A 27,831-nucleotide genomic window follows, 5' to 3' on the forward strand; every position below is an offset into this window, starting at 1 on the left:
TGCGGTTTAAGTTTTATAAGGTTAAATTACTTAAAAAATATGTATATCCACGGTAAGAAATTAATTATTATTTTGACATTTATAATTATTGAATCGATTTTATAGTAAAAAATGTTTAGTCCTCTAACCTAGTGTCAACACTTAATCTCAAAATGTCATAACAAACTGCATGCTATAAAACTCTATGAGGATTTCGAGAGTTTTAAGAATAATATCAAAGGTATGCCCACTATAGTGACTCAACTATAAAATTTCAACTTAAAAAAATCCTATACATTAGATGTAATAAGAAAAAAACAAAAGATTTTTCTAACCTTTATTTGTTCTTATAAAATATTATACTGTATATGTGTTTTTACAAAATTACGTTTATTTACACAGACTATCATGAAAATGGGAGAGACTGCAACTCCAGGGAAACCATTAAAAACTATAAAAGAAGGTCAGGCCGAAATCTGCTTAAAATCAGAGAAAGTATTTTATAATCCGGTCCAAGAGTTCAACAGGGACCTAAGTATAGCTGTGCTAAGTGTATTTATTGAAGATTATAAAAATGAGAAACTTGCGAGAGTCGACAAGAAAACTAAATATTTATCATCTGTAGACAATGCTGATAAAAATGAGGTACAATTTTCTATTTTTTTTTCATTGCGCTCAAGAATCTAAGTTATATTAAAGTAAATTAACAACTACTGGGCTCCTCCACTAGCTAAAGGTGACAAGTAATAAAGAGTGGTATGTTTGAAATTTCCTAATAAGCTTGAATAGTAAGTCCAAGTTGTTTATGAAGTTCTCAAAGTCAAACCAGCCGTATGTTCTGTGGCTGTAAAATTCATAGATAGTAAAAAATTATGTAAACAAGAGGCAAAAAAGGAAAATTTGTTTGATTTTAGTCAGTGGCATACCTAGAACTTATACCGCCCGGGGCGATCTCCACTTTGCCGCCCTTTCTATTATAAGTCAATCAAATAGTGGTTTTTATAAATTAATAAATAAATAAATAATTAACACATAAATAAATTATTAAGTTATTTAATTAATATTAATTAATACACACAGTAATTTTTTTTGACATTTGTATGCACCCGTAAATATATTTATATAATATCTACTCTTCTAGCTTTCATAATAGTAAAATCGTGTATAATGCTCTCAAAATTTATATTATTTGTAATTTCGTGTTCTATTGACAATATTGCAAGATTTTGTAGTCTGAATTGACTCATAGAACAAAGATAATTTTTTATCAACTTCACTTTTGAGAAGCTTCTTTCACAACTAGCGACACCGATTGAAAATTCTTATAAAAATTCTTAACAAAATTCCAATGTTGGGAACAGAATTTTCATTTATTATTCAAGAAAAAAAACAAATATGACATGAAAAAGTTGCTTTTTACAACTATAAATAAATATAAAAAATGCCGCCCCAAGGTAAGTGCCGCCCGGTGCGGACCGCACCCACCGCCCCCCCCTAGGTACGCCACTGATTTTAGTGTGTGTGTGTGTGTATTAAGGTACTTATGTATGCTACAAGTGTGCTTTGTAAACAATCCTTGGCAGTGATGATGTATTTTTATTTTAATTTGATTTAGGCTATATCTGCTAAGGTGTTTATGTTTACATTTGTATTGTTAAACTTTATTAAAAGATGTGTTATTGTGAGTTTCATTCTACTTCTCCACAACTATAACAGCTAGCGAAGCAGACTGGAGTAATAAATAAATTGATTAAATGATAAGATGATGATCATAAAGGGATTTTGTCTTTATCTTTAAAGGAACTTTTATTTACTACAATAAATACCTTACACTTTCAGATACCTGTAACTATTCTGGAAGGATTATCTGCAACTGGGTTGAGAAGCATCCGTTATGCCAAGGAAGTGCCAAATGTTACGAAGATTATAGCCAATGACCTGTCCCAACAAGCTGTGGAAACTATTAAAGATAACATCATTCACAACCAAGTAGAGAGTATAATAGAAACAAGCCATGATGATGCATGGTAATTATCTTTTCAATACTCATTATTGTATAAAAATTTATTATAGACTGTATTAAGTGGACCGAAAAGTAATGTCACTTTCTAAAGTTAAATTCACACAGTTCCAGAAATATTGGGTTTAGGAAGGACTTAGGCGGAAATTTCTTATATACATAGATATTATTTGTTACAGTATGCTGATGTACAAACACAAACATCCATTGAAGCGATTCTCAGCTATAGACTTAGATCCATATGGATGTCCCTCCATGTTCCTGGACTCGGCAGTTCAGAGTGTACAAGATGGCGGACTTTTGCTTGTCACCGCAACTGACATGGCGGTTTTGGCGGGAAATTCGCCGGAAACTTGCTATGGCAAATATGGCGCTGTCAGTTTAAAAACTAAATGCTGCCATGAAATGGTAATATATTTAATATTATTATTAAATATATGTAATAATTTTTTTTTACTAGCTACCTAGAGATAATTTGTAGTGTCAAAATAAGGTTGTCACAATCAATTAGGAAAACTGTAACTGTAATCACTATATTTATTGATTTAATATAGTAATAATTAACAGCATTTCTTTATTAAAGTAAATGTCGACTCTCTATTTAATTCATTCTTTTTTTTTCTATTTATCTTTACGTATACAAAGTCTACCATACTTTTTTTTACATATGTAAAGAATTCGTAAATAATCTTACAATACCTTTAATATAACACTTTTATTAATAATTTTAATTTAATGTATCATAACTTTGCGAAATACTTCGAGGCACGTCAAGCTGTCACCGCAGTCAGAAGTGGAATGACCCCAAAAGTACCTCCGCATTGCGCAAAATACAAATTTATATCCGTCACCTTTTTTATGAATTTTTCAAACTATCGTCATAAATTTTTCTTTAGTACCGGCACGTTGTAGTTTCTACATGACAACACTTTAGTAATAATGTATTTACAGTATCCGGCGATAAATATTGTACATCGAACTTTGGAAAGAGACAATCGGCTAATTTCGGCTTCGTAGAGCGCTATCTCTGTCGCACAGTACCGTTTTGTCAGTCTTGCCGATTGTCTCTTTCCAAAGACTGCAATATTTATATCCGGGTACTGTACGTGATACACGACTCTTTTTAATGTTATGGTTAAATCGATATTTACAAAGACAATGTATATGACACATATAGTATATATGTGAGTGTACATATAAACATAGTGAGATTGTTCCTAGGGTCAGTAAGTCTTAAGTTATTAACAACACGAAGTCCGAAGTAAAAGTGTGTTTATTAATTCGACCTTCTCCCGTATCTATATCGACGTAAATAAATATTTATATTTCTATGGAATCGATTTCGATGCGATCTTTATTATTATATATATGAAAATTATGTAATTGATTTTCAGGCACTAAGGATATTGTTACAATGCATAGAACACCATGCGAACCGTTACAGTCGGTATATCGTACCCATGTTGAGTATATCGGCTGATTTCTACATCCGTGTGTTTGTTAAAATCTACTCGGGCGCAATTCACTGCAAGAAAACCACAAGGTAAGTTCCATAATAGCAACTGATGGAGCCAAGGTTGAACTTTTTTGACACTGGAATCGAAATTTGAAAATGTTTTTTTTTGTGACAGCCCTAGTCCACTTTCCTTCTTAGAGACAAAGTTACCTCGTGAAGGGTTCGTATAAGCTATTTCGATTCATGATGGAAGATTTTGTTACAGCCCATAGACGCTATTGCAAGGCATATTGCCTTCATCAAAGATATCTATGGGGGATGTACAACAATCGCCACGCTAGGCAGTTTAACTATCGCAGTGTGGTATTGTGGTACTCAGAGGACGCTGCTGCTCATCCTCTGGAAAATTGGTTGTGAGCAGTAACAATCATATGCAAATCGAACCCGCGACCTCGCAAATTTCAATCCTCAACCGCTAGGCCACCACTGCTCAGACTACGCATGTTAGAATATACAATTCAATATTCATACGAATTACAATAAAACTTAACCTTTAATTGCATCTCGTTGCCAAATGTATACATACCACGTTTCATGTTATTTTATTGAAGTCGTGTGGTATGTTTCCGAACGCACTATGACGACCATAGATAATAAATATATTAAGTGTCAAAAAAGAAATTATGCAAGTTTCGGCGGGAAATCAATTTTCTTTAAATAGATATTTTAATTAATATTACCTAGTACTAAATATAAATAAATTATTTTTAGACGAAATTTATATTTTAAGTTGTAATTTGTAAAATTTAAATATTTTTATATCTTCCATTTTCTTGTTCTCAAGAGCTGTCATTAGACTATTTTTCGCCTTAGGATATTGATGTTACACTGAATATCAGTTTGTGTCAAGCCATATTATGACAATCTTACACGGAGACCGCTAAGCTGGTGAATGACTAAGTCATGATCTACCTGTATCTTGTAATATATAAGAAGAGAGGTTATATGTTTCTATGTAATTGGCATGATCTGCAAAAAAACTCTATAAAAGTTTAGATAAAAAAAGAATTGTCATTCTTTAAGATGGCGGTTTTCTGCAACGAGTACAATGTAATAAATATATAATAAACTAGCTGATCCCGGAAACGTTGTTTTGCCATGTATATTATTTCTAGGAAACATTAAAAAAAATAAGTGTTGATCGTAAAGGAATGAAAATTTAGGATTGCATGTATTTTTGTATGCTGTATCATAAAAAAAATAAAAACTAAAAATTTTGTCAAAAAAAAATTTAGGGGTGGACCATCCTTAAAATTTAGGGGGATGAAAAATAGATGTTGTCCGATTCTTCGCCCTGGCCGATATGCGCGCTAAGATTCACGAAAATCGGTCGAGCCGTTTCGGAGGAGTTCAATCACGCACACTGTGACACGAGAATTTTATATATTAGATAGATTTAAGTAAATTATTAAAATAATTTAAGTTTTATTTCTATATATTGATATTAAATATATTCCTATTTCCTTATTTTTATTTGCCACCATTACAGCCCTTGGGTTCCTTTGCTGAACATAAGCCTCTCACATTGAAATCTTTAAAGACTGACCGGACATGGTCATGTATCCACTTTGACCATTTGCCTGGCCGTTATCTCTAATCGAAAACCCCATGGCCCTGGTGGTCATCTCTTGTGCACGCCATGTAGTCTGCCCACTGCTACTTCAACCGCCATTTTTAAATGTAATCATTTATTATCTATGTTATCACACGCGGCCGCCCGCTCCCTAACCGCGAACAGCGTGGGCGAACCGTGGTTGGATCCGGATCCCTCTTCGGCTCGCATACTCCAGGAACCCATCCCGTCAAAGCTCTACCGCAAAGAGCCTTAACAACGTCCAAGCGTCCCCGTGCAACTTGTAGGCGCCTCCCCAGCTTAGTTTCTAGTTTTAAATCTAGTTCAAGGACCCTTCCGCTCCGTGAACTCAGTACCGATGAAGCTGTAAAAGCCTTAGGGCTAACAGCATTAGCAACGTCGGGGTCACCAGTGTAGGAGTGGTCGTAGTACTGTAGCTTCTTGTTCTTCGGTTGTTTCTTGTTCGTCGGTTGCTTCTTCATCTTCAGTTGCTTCTTCATGTGTTGACCGCACCTCCGCTAGCCCTTATAATGAGCGCGGAGACTCTCAACAACGCGATGCAGATTTTCGTTGCGTCTACTGTGGCGCCATCTGTCATTTATCTGTTTCACTGCCGCCGCCGCCGCGATGCGATTGACGGTCACGTGGGTAAGAGCTTGGTGTTCGAGTGGCGCGCGATATGCACGCCACAACATCTTCAGAAACAATAGAGATGTTATCACTATTTTCTCATAGGTAGTAGAAAAGCAGAGCATTATGTCCAGCTGTGGACATCCTGTAGTTGAGATGATGTAATGGCTAAGGTTACATTTATATTTCAGCAAACTGTCCATGGTATATCAATGCGTGGGCTGTGATAATATAACACTTCAACCGTTGGGTGGTTTTAAACCGAATCCAACGGAACAGAATCCAGGACAGATGAAGGCATACCTACCATCAGTGCCACCTGTCGGTGAACGCTGTGTTAATTGCAACCAAAAACATCATGTGAGTATAGATCATCACCTAGTGATAATATAGTAAAAAAGTATTTTAAATTTTTTTATTACTACATATTTAAATTAATAATTTTTTTACTGTTGTTTACTTCGTCCTGCAGATTTTGTACTGCCAGAAGTTATTGGCCTGTAAAATTCCAATTAAAAAAAATCAATTGGTGTAAAACTTTTTTAAATTTTATACAGGGTAATTGGAAATAGATGTAAAAGCTTTAAAACTTTTGTTCACATATGAGCTATACAATCAATCTTTTAAAGTTTTAACCAATCACCCTGTACAGTAACCGGCAATAAATATTACACATCGACCTTTGGAAAGAGACAATCGGATAATTTAGGCTTCGTAGAACGTTATCTCTGTTGCATGAAATACAAACAGTCCGGTATCTATCAGAAGCTGTAAAAATAATTTTTATTTTTATTACATTGTCTCATTTTAACAATAGGTATAATGATGTTTATTATGTACAGTTGTAATTTTCTTAAATAATTAAATACGTAAACATAATGTGAACATGTTTTTTTATTTTAGTTTACCTCAACCTAAAGCCACCACTTATATGAAAAATAGGTGTATTTTATAAAATGAATTAAAATAATTATCAAAAGATGCAAATGACACTTGTTGTAACAGCTCTTATTAGATAAAGGATTGTTTGTATTTCGTGCGATAGAGATAACACTACGAAGCCGAAATTAGCCGATTGTCTCTTTCCAAAGGTCGATGTGTAATATTTATAGCCGGGTATTATGTATAGAAATGACATCACAATATATAAGCTATAATAAATAAATTTCTTTTATTATTTTTTTATGAATAAAAACTAATATTCACGTTTAATTTTATTTTAAATTGTAGATGGGCGGGCCCATCTGGTCAGCACCGATACACGATGAAATATTCGTTACCCGAGTACTGACCCACGTGCAAGAGAAACCAGAACTGTTTGGTACATCAAAGCGTATACAGGGTGTTCTATCCATGGTGAGGGAAGAGCTACAGGATGCTCCACTTTATTATGTTATGGATAAGATGTTTGGTAAAGTTCATTTGGAGACCATGCCCATGTTGGTAATGAGGTATGTTATGATTTTGAAAATACGTTTCAAATTTAGATTTAATTTTTTAATTTTTATTATACATCTGGGTTGGGATGCATATCTTCACAAACTGGTTAAACGATATTCAAATTAAACAGACTCTAGTTTGGACACAGATAAAAAACTTTAGTTGTCAAAAAAAATTAAAGCAATTTTTTTATACATATTAGTGGACAATTTAAAATGGCGCCCCGAGATATCCACCACGTTTTTAACCTATTTGCAACGGATCTAAATATTTTAGTGAAGTGATATTAATAACCACATTTTATTTTCTGTAATAAAATTTATACTTTATATATTTATTATTTTCTATTAAAGGTTCTTAAGTAAGTAAATAATAGAAATTTATGAATCGATCGACGTTAGGTGTTTTTTTTTTAAATAAATAGATGTAGCCAAACAGCCTATGCGGCTTGCATTAAAACCTTTTTGATTTTAAATCGAAAAGAATAGGAAAAGGAACGCGTGAAATGTCTAAGCAAAAAATACATAATTAAGAACTCGACACACGCGACCTACAGTCCCCGGCGATAAATATTGCACATCGACCTTTGGAAAGAGAATCGGCTAATTTCGACTTTGTAGAGCACTATCTCTGTTCCGGACTACCTATGTTCTTAGGTCGTTGTGCAATTTTTATCGTTGGGGAATGTAACGTCGTTTCTGTCGACACATTTTACAGAAAAACCTTTGATTGAATTAATACTTATAATGTTACAATTATAGACGATGTAAATGCCTGCTTGATTAAAGATATATTTTGAATTTGACGTATTCTGTATAAGCTAGGCATAATATGTTAACAGACTATATTAATGGGATTTTTCTTTAATAGGTCAGCTATACTGAACGCTGGCTACAAGGTGTCGTTTTCACACGCTGCTAGATTATCTATAAAGACTTATGCACCTGCTCAGGTTATATGGGATATCATACGCACGTGGGAAAAGAAACATCCAGTGAAACCAGCTAAGTAATTATTTCTTTTTATATTCTTTTTATTTCTTTGACAATATATAGTTAACCATTTTAGTACGAGCGTCGAGTATAGTCGACGGCCACAGCGGCCCAAACCATGCTCTTATCTGCCGCGACGATGAGCTCGTCTTGCTCTTTAACATACTTGTGATGAAAGTGTTTTGCATCACCAGCTGATACAGATACTGTACAATGTTATTATAATAAACGAATTCCAGAGATATGTTAAAATTTATGGTTGACGACTAAAGTCGACGCTCGGTCGTGCACATATAACGGCCGTCTCAAGTTTATAAAAAGAAAAATTATATTTAATGTTTTAGGCTAGAAATGAATCCGGTTTCAAAATTCATACTCAGACAAGAGATAAAGACAGAAATAGACCTGAGTGAGAGGCCCGATGCGAATCCTATAAGCAGAAGGGACGGTTGTCTGCGCTTTCAATTCAATCCAACTCCCCATTGGGGTCCAGGTTCCAAGTCGGCTGTGAAGTTAGTATTGATGATAATTTTTTTCTATTCACACCTTTATCTATTCTGAACGCTGAGGGTAATTATTCTCGATCTTCCATGATTAGTTCCTAGAGCTCCATAAGGATCTTAAGTTCGGAGCGTTTCACAACATTCAGTAACATGGTCTTTGATCACTAATGTAAATGTTTTATAGTGGAATGGCTGTGCTAAGGTATATCTTAGCTGAAACGGGATCTAATCAGGACTGAGGGGATCTGTAGATGAACAATTGTAATTGACACAGCCACGAATGTTTGCAAGTTGAAGAGACAGTAGGCGGGCTAAGTAGCGGGTAGAACTGATGTCTGATAGAGCCTTAAAGTTCTGGAGTAGAAACAATGAACTCTACCTGTTAAAGTAGATGACATATTTAATGGAATCAGGCGTTACCTTGCGGAAGTCCATCCTAAGTAAGAAAAGGACCAATATTTAACTACTTCCGCGCATGCAGTAGCAGTATGCGGCAAACAACGCAAATCACACAACCGCCACCGCCAAACCACTCAACACGCGTTTCACCCCTCCACGGGGCATCTTCAGGAGTTATGTTACACCGATTAGTGACTCTGTGTTTGGCATTTTGTTGCACGACTGCCACTGCATGTCGTCGTGCATCGTCCTTTTCTTACAAAGTAGATGACGTTGGGTACAGGTCGCTTCCAACCCGGTCCTATTGGAAATTTAGACAGGAAGCTTATGTATATATATGCTATAATGAAACGGTGATGAAATATAAGCTATAATTTCTAAATCAGTGTTCTTATGTGTCAAGGATTATTTTTCTAATAGAGTTTACTATTTTTCATTTAATAATCACAGTGTCAGCGAAGAGAAAATGGCGAAGTCGATTAGAAATCAGAACAAACGCAGCAAAGAACAGCGGGCTCAGAAACGGGAACACTCGCCCCAGAGCGAGGAAGAAGCTCCCAAGAAAAGAAATGATAATAACATAACAACACAATAAGTAAAATAAATTTTAAAAATAAATTTGTGTTTTACTATTTTAACATACACCAATACCTCAATTTGCGTCGTGATTACGTTCCAAAAAAACACGACGCAAATTGAAACGCCGCAAAGTGTATTAAGATTTTCTATAGCAGATCATGTAAAGATCGAAGATAGGTTCCAGGATCACGAAAATACTACTTTTTAAAAAAAAATGAACAAAGTAAACATTTAAAAAACTAAAATAATATAACTCTGCCAATAAATTAATTGGAAAAATTAATACCTTTTTGTAACCAGAAACAACACGTTAAAATTTATATAAATTTATTATGCTCTTTTAAAAAAAAGCACAACACTACATTACAACACACTACGTAATTGAAACTGAACTCCAAAATTAGCAAAACAAAGTAAAAATAAAACTATTAAAATTTGCGTTAATCTTTAATAAGAAAGGGAATCCCCGAGTTTTTATGGCATGGCGCAATTAGAAACAAAAGTGTTGCCATCTTTTGGAAAGAAAGAAAATTGAAGGAAAAAAATTAAAGACTAACCAAAAACAACGCAACCTCGAAAATCTAACAACGCATAGTGAGAATTAGTACTTATTAAGCAGCGACGCAACTTCGAAAAACCCGCAAATCGAAACGAGGCAAAGCGAAGTATTTGTGTATTCAAAGAAGATATGAAAAAAATTGTTCACTGTAATAAAGCTTTTAAACCTATTTCCAATCACTCTGTATAAAGTCTAAAATATATGTGGAATGGTACGTAATAGTATACGTGAATAGGAACGTCAGATGGTGCAAGCGAGAGGCATGTAAGAGGAAGAGAGATAGACGACGTTTGAACGATGTAGGAACGTGCGCAGTTTTAGGTTAGGAGTTCTTTTTAAAATAAACAATTGTGCCCCACGAAGGACTTTAAATTCAATCCCTGCATCCCGATTACCACATATATAACATTAATTTATGTTTTCTATTGAAATACACCAGGCCAATTACTTCTAACAGTACAGTCTGTAGGAACAGATAATAAACAATAATTAATTTTAATATGTAGTAATCAGTTTTGAAAACACTTTTTTTTACAATATTACCATAGTGTTATTTATTATTTCTGAAACAATTGATTTTGGGTGTACCATACATAAATTACCAGCAAATGAGTTGTGGGATTCTACCTAGAGCTGATAGGTCTTGGAGGTAATGACAACACGAAGTCCAAAATAGAAGTGTGTATAATGAATGTATTGTATTGTTTCTGGAGAAGTTGTTGCTGTTAGCCTTGCGGCTTTTACAGCTTCATCTGTATGAGTTCACGGAACGGAGGGGTCCGTGAACTTTAAAACTTAACAAAGTTCGAGTGTCGGAACTCGTATCAGGGACGGTGGTGAGGTATAATGAACTAACTTAGCCCATATTTATACCAATTTTTAAAACATGAAAACAATATCCAGCCAATCACAAGCCGAGAAATATTGTAGAGTGATCTCTTTTGCCTAACATAAATATAGAGCGCTCTGGCGTGGGATTCCCCTGTTCGATACACGGAACTACATATCTTCATCTATCATCACCTTTAAATCTTTTAACCATAAAAAGTCACCCTGTATATTTTAATGTGTAATTGCAAGCAAAAAAAAATATATTACACCCATAGTTTAAATTTTTCTAGTCCTAGAGAAAACTCGTGAAAAAAATACTATTACGGTACATAGTTAATATATTCATGACAATCTGGTCTTTATGTATTGGAATATCAATAAATTTAAGAATAATATATAAGGTTAGCTCTACGACTGTATTAAAGATACCGATAACCCGTATGTGTTTGTTGTGGGCTCTTATATCATATTCCTATAAAATTGAGATCTGGCATTTTTCTCATGAAATACACAAATGGTCACTGAAGGTGATATAGATAAGAAATCACGCATTAATAATACTGACCTCGATGCAACTTTCTGAATACTACATCAATGCAAAAAAAATTAAATTGTAATTAAATGAAGCAACATCAATATTTATAATTAAAAATACATAGATTAGTTAGCAATTAAATGTAATATTGTATTTTCTTTAACAATAAATTATTGTGAATAAATTGGGTTTTTTTTATCCTTTTTTATGCCTTATAGCAATCGTAATTTGAGGCATTTAGTGCCTCAAATTACGATTGCCTATACTAACCTAAGACATTTACTAAAGTTGTACATTATTGAGTTGTCAACGGTGAAGTTAAAAGAAAACAGCAACTCGGAAACCGAAAAAAAAATATATTTCATTTAAAAGGAAAGTGGGCCGCAGGTCTGGTCTGATTTTATACCCCAGGACGATACCCCCCTGGGGCTGGTGGTAAGCAACCGCACGATGTCCCAGGACTGGTCAGGCGGCAGCAGGTCGAAACGTGAAGCGCCTGTACAGTATGTGTTCGTTCCGGTGCAAAATACTAATAAATTCAACCTCAATGACCGAAGGTTACTTTTAGTATAAAACTCGCACCCCTTTGGTTTGCGAGGCGATATAAATGTTGCGGCGTGGATTTAAAGAAGCTCCGAAAATGAAAAGAACCAAGACGAGAATTTATAACGTATATTCGAATTGACCCCGGCGCATGAGACGTCATGTAGCTGGTGAACGCAACCGACACAAAGATGTGCGTGAGACGTCACCTAGCAAGTGAACGCGACCGAGGCCAGGGTCCTTCTCATGGGCAATGGATGTAAACTCCTGTGGCTGGCCCGCAAGTGCATTGGAATGTTTGTTATAAAAACAAAGGTCCGTTAAACCGATAGCACGCTTCCACGATTCCACGCTACTTGATTGCAATTTATGTGTTATTTCTTGTGTTTATATTTTATTAATTAAAATTTAAAACGTATGGGGCATTAACATACAACGTTACAAAGTACGGTGTGAACTAATAAACCAAAGGAATTATTTAATTTTACTTGTTATGAAATTGCAGACCGACAACGTTTTTGTAGATATTTTTGCTGCGTTTCTCTTTCCTTTAAACGCCGCCGTTGTTTTCCGAAAATATAAATTTGGTGACTTAGAAAGTGCGCTCTAACATTTATAGCTTAGCTAGTACATCATAGCAATCATGGCTTTTTTGTTACAATTTTATTTAGTTTTCTACGATCAGTAAGAAAATTTAATACCTGTATTTTGTACATATTCCGATTAAATATTTAGATCTTAGCAGCAAAATTACTTATTTGTCAATTTTAATGGCAATTTGTGTCTAAAAAATGGACATATCCATCTTTAACCTACTATTAGCATAAAAATATTAATGTATGTTCTTAACGCATAAGGTTAACCTGTGGCAATGAATAAACATTTGTACATTTCGGAAAGTTATTAGTCGACAGTTTTAAATAAACAATTATTGTAAATAATTTGACATTTTCAAGCTGTCAACGTACTGTTTAAACAACATTTTCGAACGCAAGATAATTATTATGACTTTGAGTTTAAACGTCAATTATAATTTCCTGATTTCATCCCTCCCATAATATTTTCAAAGGAAGTGATCCACTCATTGTAATTTGAGTAGTAGATATTATTTGGTAGCGTTATACGACGATGACGCAAAATATTGTGCATACTTAGAAGGGAAGTAAGTTATATTACAAATACTTAGTCACTTTTGTTCTATTAAAATATTTATTATCATCTCGGTGTCCTACGCACGTGTTGGTTTATCAATTATTTCCTATGTGACTTGCATATTCACTTGTGAACTCGCTTCATTGTTTATAGACAAAAAGTGTTGATAAAAGAAAATAATGTTGCCTTCGACGATAACAATAAACATTATTGCGTTAATTACATTTTTATTGCTAACGATTGCATATGGACAAGAGAGAAAGGTAAATATTATTTATTTCTTTGATTATACGATTGAAACCACCCACAAAATGGACAAAAACATCATTCATCTAAGCAATTTTAGAAATTAAACTATCAAAAAACCCTTTATTTAAATAATTTATTTAAAAAACAGTTTTTAAAAATTGCTTTACGTGTATGATTATTAAAAAGCTTACTTATTATTTTAATAAAATTGCGTTAAATATTCGATTCTGTTCACGTTTACAGATAAATTCAACAATAAATCCAGGATGTAATGAATGTAGCCTTAACTCAACATTAGTATATATAAAAGCAACTGGACAATCTGATATTATACATCAAATATGGGACTTTACGAGAGGAATACCCACCATGATTCTGGCAGTTGCTGGTCTCAACTCATCTGTGAATATCAGCTGGGATGGTGTCAGACCAAATGACTTTGTATTGTCTGAAAAACCGCAGTACAGTTTTGCTACAGCTATTGATAAGGTAAGATGAACTTTTTTTTTAAGTTTTTACTTAATTTCTATTGTTGCCTCTCACTTAACACCTTGACCTTGACAAAATTGATATCTAGATCTTTCCATACCATCCTCAGTATTATTCAGGACAATAGTAATAAATGATCTATAATATATAATTACTTAACACTTATTAAAAACTTTCACCTGAAGGTTCATCATATTATACAGTGTGGAGATGGGAGTTATGGCCTTGGGTTCGCATTACAGGTTTTGGTAGACCTTCATGCATTGCACTTTTTTAGACCAGGCGCTTCATAACTTAAACAACCCTACCATTGCTGATTAAAAGACTCAATCTTGAAACCAGCTGATTTTGCTGTTATATCTCTTTCTTCTACCTTCACCACTTATAAGCCCATTAAAGGGTATCCAGGGAACAGCAAGTTCTATTAATACTACCTATATGTTTGAATGATTTCAAAAATAGGTATAAAACCGATTTAGAAAATGTCACTACCATAATATCCTCAGGAATTCTATACCATTTCTCTGTTACACATCTATTATTAATCTTCAATTAGAAGCTGCTTTTTCTTTAGGGTTCTTTTTTATTTTAACTTCTACAAAATCAACGAGTGTTTTATTTTTTCAGACATTTTGTCTTGGTAAAATCCAAGTATCCATTTTATGATATATTTAAGATATATTCATGTAAAGAGTTTAAAATATTTACTGTGTATGCTAAATGATTGGTTTTTGGTGTAAAATCTTTTATTTTATATTATTACGCACTAACTTACTTTTTAACGTCTGGATTAACAATATAAAGCCATTCGGTACAGATAGTAAACAATAATCAAATTTAAAATGTACTCATTTGAATTTTGTAAACATTTTTTTTACTATATTATTTATAATTTATACAACCATTGATTTTTGGAGAGGGTAAACCATTAATAAATTAAAAGCAAGTGATATATTAATTGTTCTAAATCTCAAACACCTACAACTAAACATACTGTATGTATACTTATTATGATGATGTAGTAAAAGCAATATTAATAATGAAATATATTTATTTAAATTTGTATTAAATCTTGTATACAGATTTTATATAAAAGTTTATTGCAATTAATCATCATCAAGCATATGCCTTACAGTGGACTTTATCAAGTATTAGCCATGATAACTAGTATTCTATCTCATCCAGAAACTTCCCGAAACCTTAACTATTCCATTAGTCTGCATAGTGGGAGGCCTAACCACTCTGCATCTATTGGCTTGTAGTTGAGATTAGAATGAGTTAATAAATCAATGTTAAATGTTTGAAAAAAATATATTGTATAGAACAGAGTTCCCCAAACTTTTTTGTGTCGTAGACCCTTGCCATGTTTTTTTGTGTTGGATAGACCCCCTACTTACCTGATATTGATTTCCTGTAAATTTATTTGTTTCTCCCACATTCATATTTATAGAGTGACGAATTGAACAAGTTAGTGCAAGGTAGCGAAGTTCTGAGACTGCGACTCTCAGGTTTTTACAAGTTCAAAATGTATTGCGATCTCAAAGCGAATACCAACATCCTAGAACTTACACAATTTTATAAACATATATTATAAAATTTTTACTTCATAGGTACTTTTATAAATAATGTAAATGTTTTGATATTATAAGATAGTATGATGTAAGTAAATAGGTACTATTAATGTATGTGTTGAGATCCACTATCGTGGACCCCCATTTTCATTTCATGGACCCCAAATCGTTTTTTGCTGACGTAGACCCCTTGCAGGTTGTCATAGACCTCTAGAGGTCGATATAGACCACTTTGGGAATCACTGTTATAGAATATAATTAAAACAAAGAACCAGAAATGTAGATGTACATTTGTTATATTAAAACAGATGGCACTGCATAAACATATTAATTTACATATGCATGACTCAATGACCCACATTTATTGATACACGCAATATCTCTTGACACATTCGAATAAAGTCAACCAGTTTTATATGAACAGACATGTATATATGTGAACTTTGTATATATATAATGTTTACATACATATGGAATATTTCCTAAAGTTTCAATATCTTATTACTCTTTCATGTAAATTAAATTAGCTAATGTATTGATGTTTAATATATAGGGTGATTGTTTATATGTATAAATCTTTAGAGGGGTAAATATATAGCACATTTGTTGTCAATTATTGTATTAGATACTTTCAGCTTTCCATAAATTTATGGTTACAAACATAATAAATAATGTAATGTTAATATAATAAAAAAAATGTTTTTAAGTCTGCTTTCGTACGTATTAAAATGAATTATTGTTTACTATCAGTCCCTGCAGAATTTGTACTGCCAGAAGTTATTGGCCTGTAGTATATAGAAAGAATAAATAAATGTAATATATTTCATATTTTATATAGAGTGATTAGAAATAGGTGTAAAAGTATTTAACGTTTTTATTGACAAATAAACTATACATTGACAACTTCAAAGCTTTTTTACATTAAACATTTCTTTTGTTTTTGTACTGTCCGTAGTTATTGTCATGTTGTAATAGACAAAATAAGTTAATGTCACATGTTTAAGAGTGATTATACAGGGTGATTGAAAATAAATTTAGCTTTTTTATATTAAACATTTCTTTTGTTTTTGTACTGTCCAAAGGTATGTTGTAATAGACAAAAAAAAGTTTGTGACATGTTTAAGAGTGATTATACAGGGTGATTGAAAATAAATTTAAAAGCTTTTTTCCGGAAATATGAGCTATACTCAATACTATTCAGCCCTTTAAAGGGTTTACATCTAAAACTGCCTATATATACATTAACAAATACTTTTTTATAAAGAAAGTGATATTAAATATTTATTTTATAACTCTATGAGAGTCATGTTTACATGCAGGTTTTTCAGATGATCTATAGTACTAACTTTTTACGTTCCAGCTCTATGAGTACAATGACCTGGAAGACAGCGGTCATATTGACGGAAAATGTTCTCACCATGAACAGTCATTGAGGAGAGTCTCTTGGTATCTGAACGAGAGTGTGCTAACGGATAAGGAGACAATGGTGAGGATGCACGGCTCTCTTCACGGCGTCAAGGGAAAGGACATTATAGATGTGAAGGTAACTTGTATAAATTCTAAATTTGGTGATTTAACAGATTGTCAAATATCTCCCTTCCGCTTTTTTGCTCTTTATTCAATGCTTCATAAAAAGTGTTACAGTGATCGGATTTAGTTCAAATATGCGCCGTTTTGTTCGATAATCTGTTTCCATCTAGACGGCAACTTCATAATACCTCCCTCGTAGAAGTCCCCCTCCTTATTTGCGAAGAACTCGGACAGCAACTTTTCACAAACCTCTTTTGAGTTCAACTTTACACCACCAAGGGCGTTCGCCATGGAGAGGAACAGGTGGTAATCACTTGGCGCTATGTCCGGGCTATGTGGTGGATGTGATAAAACCTCCCATCCGAGCTCCCGTAGCTTCTGACGAGTCATCAACGAAGTGTGGTCTGGCGTTGTCCTGGTGGAACACTACCTTCCTGTTGGCCAATTCTGGACGCTTCTGGTCGATCGCCTGCTTCAAGCGGTCCAGTTGTTCGCAGTAGATGGTAGAATTAAGCGTCTGGCCATATGGGAGCAGCTCATAGTGGATGATTCTCTTCCAATCCCACCAAACACACAGCAAAACCTACCTGGCCGTCAATCCCGGCTTGGCCACTGTTTGGGACGATTCACCGGCCTTCGACCACGACCGTTTTCGCCTGATATTGTCGTATGTGATCCATTTTTCGTCGTCAGTCACCATCCGCTTCAAGAATGGGTCGAGTTCGTTCCGTTTCAGCAGCATATCGCAGGCGTTGATTCGGTCCAGAAGGTTTTTTTGCGTCAAATCATGCGGCACCCAAACATCAAGCTTTTTTTGTATCCAGCCTTCTGCAGATGGTTTAAAATGGTTTGGTGACTAACTCCCATCTCCTGGGCGATGTCACGAGATGCCACATGCTGGTCTAACTCGATGTAGTCCATGATTTGATCGGTATTTGTCGTCACAGGTCTTCCGCCGGCTGGCTTATCCATGGTGTCGTTTTCGCCGGCTCTGAATCGTCGAAACCATTCCTCCGCGGTTCGAAGTGATAGAGTACCATCCCCCAAAACACCATTAATCTCACGTAACGTTTCTCTAGCGGATTTGCCTTTAACGAAGGAAAACTTTAGCGCGAATTTCGGCGTTAGTGAACTCCATGTTTACACGTCTATAACTGTTGAACGCAATATCCAAACTAATCATGCATAGCGTCGTTTTGTAGGTTATGTCAAGACCTTTCAAATTATGTATAGTATTGCCAGATACGAGCTTTGTAGCGCTTTGTACATAGCCGCGAAATTCAAAAGACAAAAAGGCGGAAGGGAGATATTTGACAACCTTTTATATGATGTATATTGATAATATATAACAACTAGCACAAACATTGTTTTGCTAAAAAAAAGTTTTTAATTCACAAATAAAAAATAAGGGTTGATCGTAGAGGAGTAAAAATTTAGAGTTGTATGTATTTTTGTGTGCTGTATCATAAAAAGAATAAAAACAAAAAATTTTGTCTAAAAAAATTTTGGGGTGGACCACCCTTAACATTTAGGGGGATGAAAAATAGATGTTGTCCGATTCTCCGCCCTGGCCGATAGCTCGCTAAGATTCATGAAAATCGGTCGAGCCGTTTCGGAGGAGTTCAATCATGCACACCGTGACACGAGAAGTTTATATATTAGATATATATTCAAAAATAATAGAAAATGGCTAATGGTTATCTGTTATCGGGGCGATAGGTACATATACGTCCAATGTAAACAGTAGCGTGTATGGGAAAGACATATAAATACTTCATTGATACATATGTTGCTTCCTGACACAGGTGGGGCGCTTAACTGTCAATATAATTTTGTTATTGAGAGTGGTTGACTTACTCCTGGTGAGCAGCCACGAGCACTTACACTACGACATCAAAGTAAATCTAGACCTAGACCATTATACTTAGTTGAAAGGCATTCTCTATAGCAAATGCCAAGCTATACAAAAACTATATATATAAAAAGGTTGTTAGGAAAGAATCTACATACTGGTGTCTGGATTGTAAGGCATCACTATGTTTCAAGAATTGTTTTAAAGTATACCAATACCTCGTTTTGTGTCGTTTCGTTTTGCGTTTTTATCGAAGTTGCGTCGCTGCTTAATTAGTACTTATTTTTACTGTGCGTCGTTAGATTTTTCGATGTTGCGTTTTTTCGTTGAAATTTTCTTTTTTTTTTCAAAAGATGGCAACACTAGTTTCTAATTGCGCCATGCCATCAAAAGTCGGGGATTCCCTTTCTAACTAAAAATAGCGCAATTTGAATACAGTTTTATTTTCACTTTGTTCTACTAATTTTGGAGTTCAGTTTCAATTACGTAGTGTGAAGTGCTTTTTTTAAAAGAAAATAATAATTTTATATAAATTTTAACGTGTTGTTTCTGGTTACAAAAAAGGTATACATTTTTCCAATATATTAATTGGCAGGGTTATATTATTTTTGTTTTTTTTTTCATGTTTACTTCGTTCAATTTTCTTTTTAAGTTTAAGAGTTGTATTTTCGTAACCCTGGAACCTATCTTCGATCTTTACATGGTTTGCTATAGAAAATCTTTATTCACTTTGTAGCGTTTTAATTTGCCTCCTGTTTTTTGGAACGTAACCACGACGCATAGTGAGGTATTGATGTATTTAACATGGAAATTTTGAATTTTAATTTTCTTTTCAATAATTTTAAAATTTTGAACTATCAATAACAGAGCCTAGCTCTGCTCTCTATATGCCACTCATAAGACAGTTCAAGGTATTTAAACTGTAATGAATATCTTTTCCTATAAACCATGTTTATTTTTCTGAAGAAATCAAAATGAATAAGTGCGGTAAATCCAACAGTATATACTAGGGGATCAGAAAGTAATTTCTCTTTCTTAAGTTAAATTTACACGACTACATATTTTAACAAGTTTTTATTTCTAATCAACAATATATTCACCTTCATTATCAACAACCTTTGGCCATTTAGTATACAAATCAATGCCGGAGTGGTAAAAATCAATTGGTTTTTTCTATAAAATATTTCGACAGAAACGACATTACTTTCCGGTAACCCTAATATATAAATAAACATAATATATATCTCAAAATATTTTTTAAATTATTTTAGGCATAAATATAAAAAAAAATTGTATAGATGACTCTATAGAACACCGGTTGTGACGTATTGACACGTTCTAATGTAAAAGTTAGAGTCCATTGAACTTGTTTTCTCTTGTTAACAGATTAAACAGACAGATATTTATAATTAAAATAACTATATTTAAACGACTTATCATTATCAAAGTTTACAATAAATATTGCATAATTAATATGAGAAACACAAAAGTGCATTAGGTTATATTGATAATATTTCACATATATTACAAGAGATGATACTTTGACAAATTTTTATTTTATTTATTTATACAGGATGATTTGTTGTAGGTGTAAAAGCTGTAAAGATGTGAATGTGTGTGTGCATTATTTGCTTGACAATTTACATATAGTACAGCCTATCCAAATTCAAAGGTTTACACAAATATATGTAACTCAATGATGATATAAAGAAATCGTCAAATTTCAGATCACCATGCAAATTTTGTACTGCAATAGAAAAATTATAGTTATGTAATATATATCATATTGATAATTTTATACAAGGAAATAGTATATAGATGTAAAAGCTGTAAGGTTTTTTTTTCTGATAAATAAGCTATATCCCCTAAAAGTTTTTAAACAAACCAATCATCAGACAACCTGTATGAATGAAGGGTACATTTACAAAACTAAGTCGTCCAGATTTTTCACTTTTTTGAAATGTTAAGTCACCAAAGTTAATAGGGTCTAGTCCCCTTTGAAAGCAATAGGATAGAACCATACAATGATTTTGATTAAAAAAATTTTTAACCTTTTTCTTGATAATGTATCTGTAGAGATACATCAGAATTAAAAAAAAATAGTGTCATCAATTTTGAACGCAAAATAATCTTTTGCATGTGAATGTTAAGGTAATTTCTTAATTTTCGAACGCTTGTTCAGTTTTTTCTGTTGGCATCCTTGGGTCTTAAAAGTCAAGTGGTATGAATATTAATGTAATATTTTAAAAAAATCTGCCAAGTTAAGGGTTAATGAATTTAAAAACAAAATGAAATCATTTCTTAATTGTTCAGATGTAGAAAATAAAGATAAATGGTATAAATAAAATTGATTTGTTCAACATTGAATCTTTTGACAGAACTCTTATTGATCGCCACCTTTATCTTTTTAGTCTATTTTATTTTTGAATTTACACTGCTTTGCAAGGTGCAATAGTTGTGAAAAAGAAGCACGAAGAAACTCCATAACAACACATCTTTTTAATAAAGTTTAACCATACAGATTTATACATATACACTTTATCATATATAGCCTAAATGAAATCAATCAGGCGACATCACTGCCAAGGATTCTTATCATTTAAATATTCATTTTGGCTTTCTTCACATTTCGAGACATGAACGATAGCTTCTTAAAGTATCTTATCGGTGATGATTATCTTTTCTTAGACCTTTCATCACCTCGGGTCACGTTAGGCGATCGTGTTCACCCCTTATGTATGATCACTGAGAGGTCTCTTAATAATAAATACATGAACATTTATTACCACAGCTGGACCTCCTGCCTTATACGGACTACGCCGTCCAACTGCCCCATCTGATCCACACTGCCAACTCCACTCTGGTGGACCTGAGCCTGGTGAATCTTACGACGTCCCGTGACTTCAACTCCTCGCGGTTCGCCCTGCATTTTGTGCTGGTGAGCACCGACTCCCGTGATGACACCATGCACAACGTAATGCGGAAGAGCCTGGATGACGAACACACTCCTGGGATTTTTGAGGTGAGCCTAAATCTATTGCATCCTTTATATCACTCATTTATGTATGAAAAGATATTAGCCAGAAAAATAATAATTTGATAGAATAGATTCGTTTTTACTAATAATGCAAGGAAAAGAAAGAAGACAAAATCCGTGGGCAAGACCTATGTCCAGCTGTGGATGTTCCACGGCTGGAATTATGAAGAATGGAGTGAACAATAATCATTCTACTATGCAAGCTAAGACGTTTAAAATAACTACACCAATACTTTACGTCGTGGTTACGTTCCAAAAAAACACGACGCAAATTGAAACGACGCAAAGTGAATTAAAATTTTCTATAGCAAACCATGTAAAGATCGAAGATTGGTTCCAGGGTTACGAAAATACTACTTTTTAAAAAGAAAATTGAACAAAGCAAACATAATATATATATATATATATATATATATATATATATATATATATATATATAACATTTAAAAAAACAAAATATAACTCTGCTAATAAATAAATTGGTAAAATATTTACCTTTTTTGTAACCAGAAACAACACGTAAAAATTTATATAGATTTATTATTCTCTTAAAAAAAAGCACTACACACTACATAATTGAAACTGAACTCTAAAATTAGCAAAACAAAGTGAAAATAAAACTGCATTCAAATTGCGCTATTTTTAGTTAGAAACGGAATCCCCAAGTTTTGATGGCATGCCGCAATTAGAAACAAGTGTTGCCATCTTTAAAAAAAAAGAAAGTTTGAAAAAAATAAAGACTCGAACCCAAAACAACGCAACTTCGAAAATCCAACAACGCACAGTGAAAATTAGTACTAATTAAGCAGCGACGCAACTTTGAAAAAAAACGCAAAACGAAACCACGCAAAGCGAGGTATTGGTGTACTTTTAAATCGGAAAAATTGGGTTACGTCAGATGTCTACAGGAGACTCGATGAAGGTTTGCATTGGCAAAAATGAGGGTTCACGGTTCGTAACCTGGAGTTTACGATAATTTATCTGTTTTTGCTAGTGAAGAATTTATTTTCCTTGGTACACAGGGATAACAGTTACAATAATAATTTATTCTCTAAATTTTCTTATTTACAGTCATCTTCCTTTTATCTAAATGTCATTCATTTCTCTTCTGTTGTTCACGATTTCTTGCATTCCATTTAATTCTTCGTATTCCTTTCATACTTCGCCTCACTTAAGTCGCCTTTCTTCAGCGAATAACTACAGGCTTTATTATAGATTTTATATATTATAAATTGTGTTTATTTACTTTTTATTGTCTTAACACTATATCACAGTACTATCACATGTTTTCTAATGTATGACAAGTCGTTACTATATTCAAAATGTGCTTAAAAAATGCTCAACGGCCATTATTTCTAGTCTCAAATTCCATTATGGGATCCTGAATCCATGAAAGCATGGGAATTGGTGACAATACGTGAATATACCGCTAGATGGCGGCCCGTACGTGCAGTCATGTGTGCGAGCGGGCGCGCTGTTCGAGTAAGGGAGACAGACTACTGCCCTGTGCTCGCATTGGCCAAGTCAATTTATAATTACGCAATTTATGTAAATATAGATTTAGTTCGTTTTTATCTCTACATACGTGGAACCTTTTACTTAGTTCTAGTGTTTAAATTAAGAAACAGGAATTTAAGAATATGCTAGAAATGTAGCTGCAGGGGGTGCAAAAAGGGAGCAATAAAAAGCAAATATAAAACGTAAATGTAAAAACAAAGGTACGGACGCTAATGTATGTGGAATATAGATTCTAATAATACAAAAAAAAGTTAAAATTGAAGAGTGGTATATGAGAGTCTAAGTAAGAAAAGGACCAATATTTAGCCACTTCCGCACGTGCAGTGGTAGTCGTGCAATAAAATGCACCGCCCGCCAACCCGCTGATAAATGTGTATGCGGCAAACAATGCGAATCACACAACCGCCACCGCCAAATTACTCAACACGTGGAAGGGTGAAACACCACTACATGTGCGGAAGTGGCCTAAATATTGGTCCTTTTCTTACTTAGGATGGACTTCCGCGAGGTAACGCCTGATTCCATTAAATATATGAGAGTCTAAATATGATCTATTCAAAACGTTATAACAATATAATGATTATTTTAAATAATGTCGATGTTGTTTTTAATAGATAATAGAAATAAAAACGCCCGCTTCGTTCGTTGGCGATGACGGCGGCTTCTTGCAGTTCCGGCCCGTATGCTACACGCAGCGAAACCGTGGTGTTGCCAGTTCCTCCATCACGCACGTGTCTGACTTCAACAGGTACGTAGATGTGCATGCAGACATTTATACGTGCAACCACATATGCATGCATGCTTAAATATCTACATTCAAATATGCTTAGTTTGTATTTCGAAACAAACCAATATATAAGTAACCTGACTAAATTATTATAGGCACCGGAAAGTAATGTCGTTTCTGTCGACATATTTTACAGAAAAACCGATTGATTTGTTACTGCTCCGGCATTGATTTGTATACTAGATGGCAAAAGGTTGTTGATAACGAAGGTGAATATATTGATGATTAGAAAAAAATCTTGTTAGAAATGTAGTCGTGTGAATTTAACTTAAGAAAGCGATATTACTTTTCGGTAACCCAAATATATATAAAAAAACTTGAGTTATTCTTAAAACAGTGAATACGACATGCGGATTAACGAGTTGAAATGACAGTAGCTTGATACGTGGCGAGTTGAAGTGGCAGTGGCATGCCACCTGGCCACGTGAGGTTACAGTGGCTTGCTACTTGGCGATTTGAGGTGCAGTGGCTTGCCACATTGCGATTAGAAGTGGCCGTGGCTTGCCACTTGGTAATTTGAAGTGGCAATGGCGTTTCACTTTTCTAATTGCAGTGGCAGTACGAGCCACTTAGAAAGTAGAAGTGGTAGTAAGTTACCTCTTGACGAGTTGCAGTGACAGTGGCTTACAACTTGGCGAGTTGAAGTGACAGCAACTTGGCACTTGGCGAGTTATAGTGGTAGTGGGTGGCCACTTTGCGCGCATAACTGATGGCTACCTGGGCCCTTAAAGTTATGGAGAGGAGACCACACCACCCTAAACCTAATTTTATTAGGTTGCTGGAAACACTTCAGACCTCTTAAACCAGTTCAAATCTATGATCGATCAGGTCTATGTTCTGCAATGGTCGTCCTTCATCTGAGATGATGAGGAAGTGCCTTACTAATAACCTAATTCAAACGAGTTAATACTTTTTTGGTGATAGCAACTCCACATTGCTTAGAATTGTGATATTTTAAATTCGATTCGAAAGGTCTTTGAGCAGTGTGTGTTGACGGTGATGACCTTCCGATCCGTGACGTTCAAAGCTCCGCTGTGAGGTCGAATCAGAAATGAGAAGATCCACAGAAGAAGCAGGGTCACCGATGTAGCTCGAAGAAGAGCAGTTGAGATCGAAAGATCCTGGAGCAGCGACCATAAGTCTACAGTGGCGTGAGAGGGCCGACCACTAGGTGGACCGATGACATGGTCAAAGTCGGGTCACTGGAAGTGGTCATCGTTGCGATCTACGATGGAGACCTATGCCTTGAAATGGGCTTGTCTTTAAATCTATAATGTTTGTCTACAGAACCTCAATACCACAGAGAAGCACGCTGGAGGCGTTCTACCGAAGGTTCGACGCAAGTAAACTCCTCGTGCAAGATATGCTGGTTTCCTTCGGCGAGCCGAGCGACGGTTTCTATAAACAACACAATTATACAGACTGGTAAGACTTTAGGATTAAGCTTCTAGATTCTGGAGAGATACAAAAAGATCATAAATCAACCTCTATAGGTATCCCATGAACCAGAGGTGAGTAACGTTTTCAATCAACGAGCCAAATTAAAATACTTTTTTTTTGCTAGCTGTACGTATTATACTTATTAATAATTTACAAAACTTCATTTTTAATACACATAAGATTAAGAAAATAAAAATTTTTTAATGCAAAATACAGCATTATTTTAAAAAATTTAATGAGAAATTTGGTACCATCTTTTCAATATAAACTGGTATATAAAGTACAAACGCAGCTTTCTATTCGTGCATCACACAGTCACAAACAAAGACCTGTTATGGAATCCTCATGTTGTTCAAAGGGTCTTAAAGTATAAATAATTCTAGAGTAATAATTGCTTTAGCTACTGTGATCACAAAAAAAACAAGTCGAGTTTACTATTGGTTCTTCTTAGATCATAGTGCGTTTGGAACCCTCTTGTAAGTTTTAAGAAACACCTTATAGGGGATCCAAATTGAATTCTAGTTTTTACCGAATTGTATTCGTCTGATACTCTCTTAAAACACACAAATGATCGCTTAAAGAATATACAGGTTCTTCAAGGTTTGCAATGTTTTAGAACGTAAATATTAGTTACTCATCTACTTTATACTATTTCTATTAAGATTTTTTCATTGCAAAGAAACAATGTGAAAAAAAATTAAAGCATCATATACTCTATAACTTTTTTACTAATGTGTTTCATTAAAAAATATTGCTGAAAATTATTTTGACAGTTATAATAAACGTTCACAGATTAAATAGTCGCTGATTTTAGTTTGACAGTTATAATAAGTAAATTTTGGAAGGTCAATTGTTTTTTAATTTTTGTCACAGGTCATACACGTTCGGCTACGGAGCGCCACCTGTTGAGAGCTTCTCACTGTTCGTGATCATGATTATATCTGTTGGTCTCGCTGTGCCAGTGCTATTAGCCATGTCTGGTGTTGTTCTGGTCGTGGTCAGGAAATACAGGCAGAGGAATGCACCCACCCGTCTCACGGAGGAAGACTGACCTTATATGTATAGAAATATTGAACGCAATTAAGGCTATGAATGTATTACGCCTCGATATATGAGAGTAGTTTAAATAAAAGTCATTATTTGTTTTTGTCATCTCATGTTTGATAATTAAGAGCTACGCTCCATTATTGACAAGATGAAGGCCTAACGTCTTGTAACATGTAAAACAAAATTACTCAATATTATTATAAACCTCGCTGTGTACGGAAAAATTATTTTAAATCATGTTAGTAAATTATAATATTTATATAGATTAAATATCTCCAAATAGAACATCCACTAGACACTTATTTACGCATAATTTAAACAAGCTTATATAACCAAACATAATATAAAATTACTATACTTTACATATTTAGGTAATTAAATGGATATGTTATATGTTAACAAAATTCAAACAACAAACTTGATATATAAAAGAGGACTAAACTTTTCATTTTGTGATAAAATTATAATACACATAATATGGCATTGTTGTTCAAATTCCATCGCAAGTTCAGACGTAGTTATCAAGAAATAAAGTAAAGTATTATATATATAATAAAAATTAATATGATTCGCACCCGGCTTAGGATGACTCATTTTTAAATATAAGACATATTTCTTAAATTTATTTATTAAATAAAATGTACTGTCTTAACAAAAATTATAAAAAGTATCAAATATATATCAAAACTTTCACACTCACAAAAGCAATTGTCAATAACACGACAAATATGAAAAAAAAAATTTTCACGCAACAGATAAGAATTCGTCATCCATCATGGCGTCTGTTTAGGCTGAAAATTGCTGAAAACTGTAGCCATACTGATTGATTTTTTAAATATATGTTTTGCCTTGCGATTTGAATCGTTCGAAATTTGAATCGTGGAATTCTGTCATATTAACGACAGTTGACGTCATTCGTACCAAAAGAAATATGTCAGCAAAAAAATTATAATTAAATAAAATAATATAAATATGTGCTTATGTGCCGATAAGCATATATTTAAATTATATTTTTCTATACATTAAAAGTAAAGACAGCAAAAGCTACAATTATAAATTA

At 33.9% G+C, this 27,831-nt stretch overlaps 2 protein-coding genes across 4 annotated transcripts; both read left to right on the forward strand.

Moving 5' to 3' along the window:
- The first annotated feature begins 145 nt into the window (after positions 1 to 145).
- Trm1 (tRNA methyltransferase 1) lies at positions 146 to 9,677 on the forward strand. 2 transcript variants are annotated; one of them, XM_068766540.1, is made up of 10 exons: positions 146 to 220; positions 382 to 624; positions 1,819 to 2,006; positions 2,179 to 2,407; positions 3,394 to 3,542; positions 5,910 to 6,078; positions 6,949 to 7,169; positions 8,029 to 8,166; positions 8,495 to 8,662; positions 9,503 to 9,677. In XM_068766540.1, the coding sequence occupies exons 1-10, from the start codon at positions 185 to 187 to the stop codon at positions 9,645 to 9,647; spliced, it is 1,686 nt and encodes a 561-aa protein (XP_068622641.1). In that variant the 5' UTR covers positions 146 to 184; the 3' UTR covers positions 9,648 to 9,677. The 2 variants fall into 2 exon arrangements, with proteins under 2 accessions (XP_068622641.1, XP_068622642.1); XM_068766541.1 differs by lacking the exon at positions 8,495 to 8,662.
- Positions 9,678 to 13,179: 3,502 nt separating this feature from the next.
- LOC137923302 (glycosylated lysosomal membrane protein B-like) lies at positions 13,180 to 27,352 on the forward strand. 2 transcript variants are annotated; one of them, XM_068766506.1, is made up of 8 exons: positions 13,180 to 13,261; positions 13,405 to 13,514; positions 13,744 to 13,989; positions 16,921 to 17,103; positions 21,734 to 21,964; positions 24,112 to 24,245; positions 25,572 to 25,709; positions 26,598 to 27,352. In XM_068766506.1, exons 2-8 carry the CDS (start codon positions 13,431 to 13,433, stop codon positions 26,773 to 26,775), a joined length of 1,194 nt encoding a protein of 397 aa, XP_068622607.1. In that variant the 5' UTR covers positions 13,180 to 13,261; positions 13,405 to 13,430; the 3' UTR covers positions 26,776 to 27,352. The 2 variants fall into 2 exon arrangements, with proteins under 2 accessions (XP_068622607.1, XP_068622606.1); XM_068766505.1 differs by having other exon boundaries at positions 13,190 to 13,514.
- The last annotated feature ends 479 nt before the right edge of the window (positions 27,353 to 27,831 follow it).

Source organism: Battus philenor, unplaced genomic scaffold (assembly GCF_028537555.1).
Source record: "Battus philenor isolate CCGP_79_NKW_IND1 unplaced genomic scaffold, ilBatPhil1.0.hap1 SCAF_21, whole genome shotgun sequence".
NCBI lineage: Eukaryota > Metazoa > Arthropoda > Insecta > Lepidoptera > Papilionidae > Battus > Battus philenor.